Genomic DNA, 14,199 nt, shown 5'->3' with positions numbered 1-14,199 from the left:
AAGTTACACAACAAAGAAAACGAGTAAAAGGCAAAAAAAAAAAAAAGTGAAGGAAAAAAAGCGGAGCTACTTCTATCAGACAACACGGTCCTCAAATCCGGCTCCATCACTATTGTTTTAGGCAGCTAAATTAAGGTCCTGCTACACTCAGTTCAATGGAGAGGTCAATGCGGCTGGGTTGCCTGGAGACTGATGGTTGCTACAGGAGCAGCAGATAAGCCACACTAAATAAGCTTCAGCTCCCAGGCAAAAAGCATTTAGTGCTACGAGCAAAATCCAAGATGCAGCTGTCTCAGCATGCAGCACTGTACACGACCATGCAGCCGCCTTCACTTCACTCTGCTCAATGATCATTTCAATGTGAAGCCAATCGCGCTGGGACAAGGGCTAAAATAAGATTGGAAGGATTTTAATTAGACGGAATACAGGATTACTCTGGTACTGGGACTCCTTTGTTCTTCCTGTTGGGTCACATGTTACCTAAGAATTTCCCCCCTAGCTGTAAATTCCTTTTACCCCACCCCTCTGACCTCTTCCTGCTTAAAGCCCGGCGCAGAAAGGGACTTTTCCCTTTAAATCCAAAAGCTCAGCATGCCCACAATCTCATGTGCTCCGCTTGTTGTAAAAGACAATCCATCAATCTATCATCAAGGACAGGAAAAAAAAAAACAAAAAGAAAAAAATATTTTCAGGGGGATAAAAAAAAATATATGAACACACGACGTGTCTAATACTGACCAGCTGGGGGCACTAGAGCTGTGTGTTATTATTGCAGGACAGGGACCTCCCACTATATCCAACTAGACTAAAAGTATTAAGCATGTATGGTCTACTGTTTATAGGAGGAACACGATGGTGTATATTATAGCTGTCACATTATAAAAATTAGTAACAGTTTTGCATGATAAATTGTCCACTAGGGGGCTGTGTCCTGTTAGAAACTACAGAAAGGTGATTCTATTTAAAGGGGTTATCCAGCGCTATAAAAACATGGCCACTTTTGCCCCGCTCTTGTCTCCAGATTGGATGGGGTTTGAAACTCAGTTCCATTAAAGTAAATGGAGCTGAATTGCAAACTGCACCTGAACTGGAGACAAGAGAGGGGGAATAGTGGCCATGTTTTTGTAGTGCTGGATAACCCCTTAAATTTTCAAGGGGAAGAAGAAGAAAAAAAAATGCTTTGAAATCATCGGGTTTCCTCGTAACAAAGTTTTTTATTGCTATTGGTGCACACAAGGTGAAAGATTTTCTGCAATTTCAATGGTCTTTACTTTAATCAACGTGTCATTTACTGCAGAGGATTTGACTGAAAATCTGTTGTTTTTGTGCCCGGTATTGTAAGTCATTAAAAAACATCTTAATTTTTCACTTTTTTTTTTTTTTTTTAAAGGCTTCCAGTGTTTTTTTTTTTTCAGATTTTCCTTTAGTTTGCAATCAATTTCAGGTGTTTTTCATAAGAATTTTTTCTATAAGTTCTGGTGGCATAATGTATTTTGTTACAATGATGGCTTTTTACTCCTACTGTTTATCAGGTTATGTATAGAAACCTATACAGAGAGCATTCTACATTTTGAGTGAATAAAAAACAAAACAAAAAAACAAATGCTAATATATGACAATGACTGATCTTCACGTACAACAGTGCATTTGCCTCTATATATTTTATATATATATATATGGTCACAGGGGTGACCTAACTATAAAATGAGGGTACAAGGAGGCTGCTATATAAAGGGAACAGAGGGGCCTAACTACTATATGAGGGCACAGAGGGACCTAACTACCCACTGACCCCTAAAATGAGACAAAACCCTAGGTCAGACCAGGACACGTGTTTCTAAAAGGCTCATGTAAAACTTGGCTTTAAGTCCAACTATATATTCACTGTTGTATATATAAGGGCACAGAGGTGACCTATCCTACTATATGAGGGCAGAGAGGGGCCTAACTACCCACTGACCCTAAATGTGACACAAACCCTAGGTCAGACCAGGACACATGTTCCTAATAATGTTATGTGAAACTTGGCTTTAGGTCCAACTATGCATGCGCTTCTTTCTCTCTCTCTCAAAATATATATATATGATAGTGATATAAGGTGATAGTAACGCTGTATGAGGGCACAGAGGGGCCTAACTACTGTATGGGGGAATAGAGGGGCCTAACTATCCACTGACCCTAAAAATTATACAAACCCTAAGTCAGACCAGAACACATGTTCATAATTGGCTTGTGTGAAACTGGCCTTCAGCTCCAACTATGCATTCGCTGTTGTATAATGCTGTTAGAGTCTAATGCATGCACATCTACCTATTCCAACTTGCATGCTTTTGTTTCTAGTTTATTAGGGCAAATATGGAAGCAGAGACGAGGAAGATCTAAGAAAGGAACCAAGGTTAGGTCCCACGCAGGCAGGGAGGTATGAGGGGCATATGTAGCGTGCAATGCTAAAAGTCTTATCCTATACACTGTCTTAGAAATGTCCTCACTCTTGTTTTTGATGTTTTTTAATACCCAATTCCAAAAAACCCTCAATAAAAGTTCACCTTTTACCAACAATGTTATAATGTGCAATATTTGCAATCTGTGATATTGTAGATCCCGGCTGAAGGCCTGGCTTTCTTTTCGTCTCTTCGGCGATCGCTCTGGATGTAAACAGCTCCATGTTTTGTTTGACAAATGATTGCGGCGTAATTGGTTTAAATAGACACAGCAGAGAACAATGATCACCAGATAAGATTAAAATGAAGAGAACCAGAGCAAAATCCAAGACAACTCGTAGAAAAAGATGGCTCGATGTAATCTAAGGCTGCAAATTACAGTGCCAGGCAAATTGTTTCTTACTTGGGAGACATCCTCCGAGTGCCATTCCTGTCTTATTGCTGGAAAAATACTTTCCCCTCCTTATTTCTGCCTGTGTGAGTATAAAGAACAAGTATACAGCTATACAAACAATTCTCCGCAAAGGTAACCCAACAGCTGTCTTTGCTGATCCTCCTTATGAATACATATATACATGAAAGGTCATGTGTTTGGAATGGAGACAGAGGTGGTGTGGGGGTAAGCTGCTGCCTACTGACTATTTTGGGAGTGGCTTATCTCCCCGAGAACAAAAGTATCGAAGACACCTGATTGAGTGGAGTATTGAGTTCAGCAATGTTTTTCAAACCTGAACGTTTGGCATTCGATTCCCTGCATCTGGAGTAGGTGCCCCCTGGGGTTGTCAGGAAAGCGTGGATACAGATTATAGCTATGGTCACACATAGTATGAGACCAGCCATTACGTGACCCGGCCGGCACCGCAGTACTAGCTGAATGACCTTTAGTGCCGCTGAGTTCTGATGCAGGCATCAGTGCGCGCTCGCATCAGAACTCCCCACTGCACACAATGGAGCGTGCGGCCGGAGCTGCACCCTCTATAGTGTACACTGATAGGGTTTACTGTGGCCGCAGGAAACTGACATGTCATTTTTCTATGGTGCCTCTAGGGATCCCGGCCGGAGCATATACTTTGTGTATACACTCCGGCTGGGATTCCCTCAGCATGCATCACTACATAAGTACTGCAGAAATCACAGCTGTTGTTACAATGGCCGTGATTTCTGCGGAACTTACGTAGTGGGAACATAGCCTACGGCTGTATCCAGGTTTTCTAGGCAGTTCTCAAGTTCTCCAGGCAGCGGGATTCAAACACAGATCGTTCAGGTTCATGCGATCCTGAACTTTGGGAAGGCTAAGCAGCCAGGTCGCCAACATCTACAGTCTAAAATCTACAGTATTCTGTATAGTAACAGTATACTAACTTCAATCCCTGAAGTGCATACCACTTGTGCTTCGAGACTCAGTAGAGGCGAACTGATGCAAGTCAGTATTCTCTTCCTCGATAACAAAAGCAAGTCCATAAGAGAGCAGGGAGGGTGACATTGTTCGGAGCCTAGATATACCAAATGCCAGACTGGAGTAAAAGGGGGGTGAATCCCTGCAGACTGGAGTATAACAGAGAACATAAGAATCTACAAATGATGCAACCCCCACAGGTGAGCATTGCATCAGTCCTACACAGGATGGGCTGTAGATTGGCTTTCGATGTGTTTATTTCTCATTAGTTAAAGTGACTTATTATTCCTGAGAGGATTCCTTGCATCATAGCACAGAGACTTACCACAAAGCATTGAATATTAAATTCCAGGGTATTGCTAAAATATCTAGAAACATGAAGGATGCCTGTTGTGTGGAGGTACCTGTTCTATTAAAGCGCAACCCTATTGCACTATTTTGGCTTCTAATTAGAAAGTGGGTTGTAAGGATATGTCTGACCTGGCACTGTTTAGAACAATGACTAATTTATATTGAGCACGCTGCATTATGGACAATCCCTCCAAAAATGTATACACATACAGTTAAAGTACAATCTTCAAAGAATTTCATACAGGCACATGGTAGACCCTAGGTGATGAGCCACTCACCTGCCATGCACTCATTTACAGCCTGATCATCCAGAAGCCCTTCGCTCTAATCAGCCGTCAGCAACACATCCCCTATTACGCGGGGAGATGTGCAGCTGACAGCCGATAAGTTCTTGACAGGTCAGAACTGAAAGATCAGCTGATGTTCGAGCGTTGGCTCATTCATCGGCTGATCACTGGCCCTATTGTATGGTGTGATATCTGAACGATTTGATATATAATCATAGGCCCTTAGTGTAACAATGCTGTCTGGTCAATAGATGTCAGATCTAAAAAAATTTTGTTTTTTTTTCCCTACACTCTAACATAACAACAAATAACCTAGATCTCCTAGACAAGACCCTATGATGGTCAAATCCCTTTAAATAAGTCTCTAACTACATTGAATGAATACCCTGTTACACCTTTAACACCCTGCTTTTATACATATATACATCATCAAAACAATACAACTCTCAATACGATACCTCTACTCAAGATAATAAACTTGAATTAAAAACGACAATACAAGTAAATAAAGACCAGTGCAATTCCACCAGAGAAACTCAACTGGTATACATGAAAAAAAAAAAAAAAAAACAAAGATAGAAAGTCAACACCAAAGTCCTTCCCTTTGCCAGTGGTCCAAAGGGGTTCTTGGATCCCACAATGGTAACACCTACATGTACAAGAAGATCACAGCTGCCACTTTTTATTTTACATCGCCACACAGTGCAAGGTTCTGGCAGAAGTACTGTCATTCTCTAGGCTGTGATCTAACAAAAATTACAAAGAAGAAGTCTGGGACATCATAAAGGAAGACATGAGGACTAGCCTGCAGCACTATAAAGAGAAGCCATCTTACCTGAGTTGTAGTAGTGCTGGCAGGGGCAGTAGTTGAAGACGAGGGCAATGGGGATGTGGATCCTCCAGGTTGTAGATGAGCAGCGGTGGACTGTGATACATGGGAGCTGGAGACTGGCGTATTGGAACCTGACAAAGCACTGGGAAAGGACACTGCTACATCATTGCTGCCGAATATGCCTAGAATACAAAGAAGCAGAAAGGTATTATATTCTGGTGCTCAATGACAAAGATAAACTATTTCATTTTTATTGTGAGCTATGTGGCATTTTCCTGGCAGGACTGCAAGACCCTCGGTAAGAGCTAAGAGCAAAGGAAAGTTTGATCTCCATTAAAGGTGTTTTCCTGAAATTATATTTATGATATACTGACAGCATAGGGGATCGTGTATGATGGTTGGCGGACCCAGGATCTCTAAAAAGGGGGTCACCTGTTCCTCCTCACTGCAGATCATGGCAAGGATGAAGCTAAAGACAGTGACAAGCAAGATGAAAGTATTAAGGGCGTTATCCAGGATTAGGGAAGCACAGCTCCTTTCTCCCAAAAACTATGCCACAGCTGTCCTCTGGTCGTGTGTGGTATTACAATCAACAACCCTTCATCTGCTGCAAAACTAGTATTCCCATCATGCCTTGATAGATGTACGATGTACAGGCACCATGGTACAGAGGGTCACAGGTTGTGTACCCCTGAACTAACACAATGTCTAATGTTCTAGTGCAGAGATAGGGAACCTTCGGCCCTCCAGTTGTTGCAAAACTACAATTCCCATCATGCCTGGACAGCCAAAGGCAAAAAAAGAAAGCAGCCATGTTTTTCTAAACCTGAACAACCCCTTTAATTCAGGGATCAGAAGGAAGCAGCCGTCATACACCTTTAGGCACCACATGTAAAACGTAGAACGGCAGTCACATGTGTGTGGCAGCGTTGGGAGATGCCGGATGAGGCCCTGGGGAGAAAAAGTACCCACTGCTTGGGTTATGTCTGTGCACGCAGGGTCTAGGCAGTAGGAGAGTGCCACAGTCTCATTCACACACAGTACCCCAGCAGCAGGGAGAGGGGGATACGGGTGAGCTGCTCGCTTCTACAGGAGGATCTCCAGATTTCTACAGGGTCCCTGGCTAGGACGGGCACCAGAGCACAGAAAGGTGTCCGATCACCGGCAAACTTGATCAGGTAGCAGGGTGACACAGGGGGGGCCTATGTTACCAAATGTTGCTCATTTACGGAGTTACAATTTTTTTTAAATTCTTTGCTCGTCTTGCAAAACGCTCTCTAAACAAGTTACTTGTAATCCAAGGTTTTGCTGTAATGCAAAATATGATGAGTCCAGAAATCACAGATACCACTTAAGTTCAACAATACACTGAAAAATTATCATTGCCTTCACTCATCGGCGAGTGAATCGTAATACTAACAGGCCACTAAAAATTAAAAAGGTGATTGGAAGTAATCAAACCTATCTGCCGCAGGATCAGTACATGAAGATCCTACTTTTCATAATCGGTGTGACCTTCGGCACCATCTATTACAATCACCAATAATTTCATAGGTGTACAACAAAAAACGAACACAATCTTGATTATAAACTTAAAACATAAATCCAAATCTAAGTTGAACATCTGAGATCCTGACATAAACACAACAGAGAAAACTATTCGAATCACCAATAATTTCATAGGTGCACGACAAAAAACGAACACAATCTCGATAATAAACTTAAAACATAAAACCAAATCTAAGTTGAACATCTGAGATCCTGACGTAAACAACGGAGGAAACCACAAAATAGCAAACCATTTAAAGAACTGGAAAAAAAAAAAAAAAAAAAACATGAGAACGACTCAACGTTGCAATAAATCAGGAGCCAAAAGAAAAACCCAACAAAAACAGAAAAGAATGTGACGATTAGAAAGAACTCAAATACAACAAAAACATAAAAATGAAAAGGAGCAGAATCTCTTATTTATCTTAATCTGGCTTTGGACCGACGCCATCTGTGGAATACATAAGGTCCCCTAATTTATCCGCCGTGTGCTGGATTAGGACATTTCGCATCTAAAGAGGTAGATCACTCAAGAGCGAGAGGTTTTCAGCTCTTGAATAAACCCTGTTGGGATGCACAAAACAGATCAATCACTACATTTGGAGAAAGGTAGGAGCCTTTTCACGGGGCCTCTGTGAAGGTTGGCACCCATCCGTCTTCCTGTGGGAACACAAAGACGAGTATGATGGAAGATTGCGAGGTCGAATGTGCGCTCCCTTTCTCCTTTGACACCTACTGCACGAACAGGGTGAACAACAGGTCAAAGGCTGCTTGGTACACCCACCACTACCAAATCACTATGGGGTTTTGGTTTCAAAAGGTTGATACCCTAATTTTTTTTCCATACAACCAGCTATTTAATCAATGTATATATACATACAATACAATAGATACAAGATCTATAGATAGGGGCATGGAAAACTGGGGCATCAATGGGCTAAACGAAATAAATGCGTTATTCTCATCAAAGACCGCTAAAAAGGTCATCTGTGCAATTGTGTTACACCAAAATAACGTACACTAATATATTATATATCTAAACATACTCACATTTAACAGATGGCATGAGAAGAACTGTCATGGTGGATCGGAAGAGCAGATCCACATGTTTTCGGCTAAAAATCAGCTACCAATCTATCTGGAAAGCGATGGCGAAAATCTGGTTACTGTGTTCACTGCGGATTTCACCTCGGATACTTAGGGTACTAAGGGATGAAACCTGCAGGTACTATAGGTCAATAGATGGGCGAAAAATATTCATGCCATTCAATAACATACAAATCTACATATACCTAATAATATACATACTGTTGGTGGAATTCTTTTATTTTAGTTATTTATTTTTTAAGATCACCTTTTTATACCATGGTTTTGAAGAAAGAGAAAAAAAAAAAAAGATGTACTGGAGTAAGATGGGACTAAATTTAGCTAGTTTTTTTAACACTTGTGCACCCCACACTGAATACTATACCAGCTTTGAGCGGTTATAGGATTTGGCTATAATTTACACCAATTTTCTAGCATGAATTATAGTAAACCTGCAAGGCATGATGGGTGCCACACACGTTTTTTTCTACATAGCGTGAGCAATGCAAATCCTGCAGCATTTTTGTACAAACCTGTATAAAATGATGTGACTTTAGCATACCATAATCTAATATATAATAGTAATGATGCTTTTATTTGTATTGATTGATTGATAGATAGATAGATAGATAGATAGATAGATAGATAGATAGATAGGAGATAATAGGTAGATACATAGATAGATACATACATAGATGATAGATAGATTCCCTTTTCAATTAGGATCAGAACCTAAGGTCACACATAAATTCGCATCAGATTACTTTTTCCGCAAACTCTTTATAATTCCTCCCAATTAAAGCAATCAAAAAGATATTTCCGGAATCCGAGACGTTCTCACGCTTATTGGACACTGGGACCATGGATAGCGGATATGCGGTCATTGCGCAGGAAACAAGTCCCAATCACTGCTGGATGATATAGGATAATGTATGCTAATGGGAAAGGGACTGTAATGACAATTAACACCCCCCCCCCCCAATACTGCTCAGTGAAACCTATATGGATGAGATCCCCGACATAACAAGACTTAATATGAATGGGATAAGTCATGCTGTTTCCTTGGCAATGAGGAGTAGTGTCTTGCCCTGCTACTTCAAAGACGCCGAGTCCCAGTGATCAAATTAAGGGGGAAGAAGGAATCCTTGTCTTGTTGTAATTACACGGCGGCGGAGGATGCCGCTCTGAGAAGCACAATTTCCTGCCCCTATTTACCATACAATCTCTTTTGGGCATCTGGGACACAGGGAGATAAAGTGACTTGTTAATCTTTAACAGCCGACCCTGGGATGAGAGCCGGAGTCCCGCCAACATCTTTACAGCCATTCTTTGACTATCTGTGCACTTACACTCTCAGCCAGGTGAAAAGTTATATCTAACTAAACATGGACGCAAGCGGAGATTACACCATCCCAGGGCCGTATTACACGGGACAATTATCGTTCGAAAAATCGTTAGATCGATCAGATCTAAACGATATTGGTTTTGTGTAATAGCAGGCAACGATTATACGACTATCGAGAAATTCTTTATCATTTGATAGAAACTGGACCTATTTTCATCGTTGATTGTCCACAAATCGTTCTAACAACGTTCGGTGTAATAACACGTCGTTCGGTCGCTGCCTATCAGCCGAGAGAAGATAACCGTGACAATCATCGTCTTGTGTAATAGTGTGAATGATTTAAGATGGTTTGTCGTAGCGGTCGTTTGAGATCCTTTATCACCGAAAAAATCATCCCATGTAATACCACTCTTTTTTGCAATTTTTTGGAGAAAAAAAAAAAAAAAAAAAAAAAATTATATATATATATATATATATATATATATATATATATATATAGATTTTTTTTTTTAATTATTCATTCTGCTTTCTTAACCTACAAGGGTGGTCTCATGTACAACACATACCTCCTATGTACGTCAGCGGCTGGTAGCCATACATACTCACTGTAGCAGGTCATTGGGTATTAGTGCATCACTACCTGTTATGGTGCCTGTACTGTGGACTGAACAGGACAATTTTAGCAGCATCTTATGTGTATGACGGTGTTCTAACCCCCCTCAATAGATGACAGAGTGATCACGCTTGTTGAATTTTCACTCCTGACAGCAGAAGGTGTCGAGGCTTATTCCCCTCACTCCATTGAGAACACATACACATTCAGCCAAACTGAGGGTGCATGTGTATGAGGGAGTCAGAAGCCATAGCTGTAAGACACCAACAGCTAATATAGTGGTATAGCCACCTTTACCCTATTGTATAGTAGCTCTTCAAAGGTTATTGTTACATGCTCCGTGTGACACCACCCTAAAAGTAAATGCAAACACCTATTTCATTACCATCTATCATATCTGCATGACAGGTTCAGTAACTTTGTACATGCACTACATGACTTCTGCTGCACTGAATTAGATTGCACGTCCCTACAGCGATTCACCAGATCACGTTCAGTGCAGATGTAGAGCCTGCTAGGAATTATGGGGGAATTTCATGCCTGAAGAACAGTGAATGCAGCTAAAGATCATAATATGGACTTGGGGTGAAAAAAAAAAATTAAAAATTAAAAAAAGCAGCAGCAATGTTTGTAATTTCCTACAGTTTCCATTCCTAGGCAGACTGTTTCCATGGTAACAGACAACAAACTTTGTAGTCTGGTTATAGCACTATATTCTGAAACACTGTAATCCCATGTTTTTATAGAGGTGCCTATACAACTTAAATATCTGTTGGATGAATTATCACATCATCCCAGCCCCGCGGCAAGAAAGCTCTGGCAGCAGTTTTTCTTTCAGAGACCAAAGGTGTCGGGCAAAGAAATTCTATTGAGTCAGACCCCCATCATGTGTCGGTGAAGGGTCAGGAGCCCCCCCACCACCACACACACACACTTCATACTGATGGCCGAAACCGCCGCCATCAATATAATGTATATGGGAAACTTAAAGTGTCACTGTCATTTTAAAAAAAACTTTTTGCATGTCAAATGATTTCATCCGTCCGTGTTTAGACCCTAACCTACAGTGAGAAATATTGAGGAGACGACCTTTCTGCCGTGCACTCTGCTCCCCACTCTGTGTCGGTGAGAAAAAACACCCTCATAGATTTTCATTATGAGTCCAACTTATCAGGTGACACAAAGGCGGGAGAGGACCACGTCTCCTCTCTTGTTCAAACAATCTGAACACTCAGATCCAGACAGATCAAAATTTTTGCCATGTCTTAAAAGGGGGGGGGGGGGGGCAGATAGCTTATTGACACACAACAATTAAGCAGAAAATCACTGCACTACCCCTTTAAGAGTCTAAATCCCATCTTCTGTGCAGTAAATGATATTCCCAGGTACTAATAAAAGAAATGCTTTCACTGCAACAATAGATGGTAGAATTTAGGTTAAGAAATCTTAAGGATAAAAGAAATAAAAAAAACGCTATTTCCTCTGATAAATATGCATCAAGGCCACTTTGCTGGAAATCCTCCCATTTCCAGTCCATTCATCTCACAGGAATGTTTGCTCAGCATAACAGGCAGAAAGGTAATTAACAATGTGACCACATCCAATTTACTATGGCCGCTGCCATTTGCATAGTGTCATGCCGACTTCCCCTCGTATCAGTCAAAATTAGATTTCTATAATCTTGTTAAACAAATCAGCTTTTAGAGTCTATTGCCAAAAAATGCAAAACACTTAACCAAACAGCATGGAAGCCGGGCCTTTCCTTGACACCGTCACCCTTTTGCACATCAGCCCACCCTCCTCATGTAATAGACACTCGGCTGATATTTCACTATATCCTAGATGGCAAACTTGAAGGCCGGGTCCAATGAGGTGGGAATTTTTGGCTGCAGTTCTTCTCGCAAATCCATTGCAAAATCTGTGTGGGTTTTGCCACAGATTCACTGCGGATTTTAAGCCTACTACAATGGAGAGACACACAGTAAAAATCCATTACAAGGCTATGTTCACATTGCGTATGTTTCCGTCAGTAGTGCGAAACGCAGTTTTGAGGTTGATGCGTTCGCTTGAAAGTATACGATATACGCCCGCACAGTGCACACTACGTATGAGCTTACGGCCGGATCGTATACGGCGCCATGAAAAACGAACAAGACCATTGTTTGAGGACGGAAATGTTGAAACTCACGGCCGTGGATTTACATGCGGTCCCGTACGAGGTACTTATTTCAGCCAAATTGAACTCGATTTTTCGATCCAAAAGGTTCTGTGAGTTTTATTGGGCTGGAGCTAAGATTTCCAAGTAAATGACCTGCCTCAGATCGATTCGAAACAAGCTAGGGAAGCATAACTGTACTACGTACGCATCCGGCCGCATGTCGATTTCTCCCACGCCCGTAGTTTCAGCCGCACATGTACGGCGGCGTACGAACTACGGACGGAAACATACGCAGTGTGAACATAGCCCAAGTCTGCAACTGAATGAGCATGCTCAGAAGCAGGTCTGCAGCATGCTCACGTTTCCACATACAGTACATGAAGACTACTTTTTTTATGGTGAAACATGCTGGAGGGGTGGGGGGGGGTGGAGCAATGAATTGGATATCAAAATTGTGTAAAGAAAAAAACAAATAGATATTCAAATCAAAGTCAATGTTTCCCCGACATGTTTCACTGTAAAAAAAAAAGTGCTTCTTCTTCAGACACAATATGTTAGTTTCCAACCACTTGTCCCGCATCGGTTTAATCTGCATAATTTGCATAACTTGCTGGTGCTGGTACCTGCTGGTACTTGTGCTGGCTGCCTGGAGCAGCTATCAGTGAAGGGGTTATTTCAGGGGTGAGAGGGAAGCAGTGGTCATGCACAATCCTACACCATGTGTAGGCAAGATGGTAGCGACATGTGCGCAGCAGTGGCGGGAGATGCCTGGATGAGGCCCTGAAGAATTGAAGCACTCACTGCTTGAACACCAGAGTAGGAGGGCACCGCAGGCTCACTCACATTCAGTCCTCCAGCAGCAGGGAGAGGAGATAAGGCTGAGCTGCTCGCTTCCACAGGAGGATCTCCACAGACGTGTTTGTCAGGTAGAAGTGGGTTGAAACGAAAGGGCTTTCTACCCAGTACAGTATCAGAATGGGTACACAGAGGGCTCGTGTTACTTGCTCGTTTACAGTGTTAACATTTTTTTAAATTGTTAGCTTGTCTTCCAAAAACGCTCTCAGCCCAAGTTACGTCTATAAAAAAAACAAGGATCAAATCTGTGCAAACTAGTACTGTTCACATTTTACAGGTATGGAAACGGATGCAATTACGGATGATATTCCACGGATCATGGAGAGAAAAAAAAAGCGTAAGGTTTTGCGGCTCAGAGTGGGAATGGAGCCTAATTCACAAGTTTTGTAATGATGGTGCGTGCACAGATGATGTGCTACAGAGCGGATTATGGAGCTCCCGGCATCATAATTTATGGTGCCAAAAGCTCCGAATATGTTTACACTTCAGGGCTATTGTACCTAAACAGATTGTACGCACAGTGGCACAAAGATTTGGAACTCCTGGAAAAATAAATGAATGATGATGTCGGGAGCTCCGTACCCTGTACTGTACCCACCATAGTATTTACGGACTGTGAGCAGAACATATGAACGCCCCTGCAGATCCTTACTTACGGATATGAACCGGTTTTGTTTTCTGACCTTGCCTCGGTGACCTTACCTCACAAACATGGTTTTAAAAAGCCTTGGCTGCGCCATAGAGCATGCACTCGCCATTACATTATTATGTGTGCAGCTTGCCATTGTGGAGTCGGACAAGGCCCTGGATCTGCACACTATGCTATAATCTACAGCCTTCACTTTAAGAGATGGCACCCTTCATCTCTCTCCTTGAAAAGGAGCGGTTCCATGCAGACACACGGAAGAATAAAATGCCATTCAATAACCAGTGCGCGGCTTAAAAGCCCATTTACATCTAGGCTTGTGGGTTCTGGAAGGTTCAAGGGAGAAAATAGTCCTTAGATGTAAAGACCTCCTACCTAGCCATTGAATTAATGCGGTTACACCATATAAAATAGAAAAGGAGGGATATGAAATCTCATTGATAAAGCATCAGGAGAGTTAGGTAAAGTGCACTTATGTCAATTTATTTTCCACCTCAACCAAACTGTGACTTTTTTTCTCCCTATAGATACAAAAGACGGGGTTCACTAGAAGAGGTCAATCTTAGCTGCAGTCTCCATAGGGCTGAAGCAGAGAGTGGCCTGATGTATAGCTTGCATACAATGGATCACTTATAGTAGAA

At 41.8% G+C, this 14,199-nt stretch overlaps 1 protein-coding gene across 8 annotated transcripts in view; it reads right to left on the bottom strand.

Annotated features, from left to right (window-relative positions):
* Positions 1-14,199, bottom strand: part of MLLT10 (MLLT10 histone lysine methyltransferase DOT1L cofactor) — a 145,032-nt gene that overhangs the window by 34,688 nt on the left and 96,145 nt on the right. For all 8 annotated transcript variants that reach the window (XM_069959044.1, XM_069959045.1, XM_069959046.1 and 5 more), the window contains one exon: positions 5,311-5,489. In XM_069959044.1, coding sequence (XP_069815145.1) covers positions 5,311-5,489 — 179 coding nt within the window. The remainder of the gene's footprint in view (positions 1-5,310; positions 5,490-14,199) is intronic.

The sequence above is a fragment of the Dendropsophus ebraccatus genome, chromosome 2 (assembly GCF_027789765.1).
Source record: "Dendropsophus ebraccatus isolate aDenEbr1 chromosome 2, aDenEbr1.pat, whole genome shotgun sequence".
NCBI classification, from domain to species: Eukaryota; Metazoa; Chordata; class Amphibia; order Anura; family Hylidae; genus Dendropsophus; species Dendropsophus ebraccatus.
This window is presented reverse-complemented; position numbering and strand designations above follow the sequence as displayed.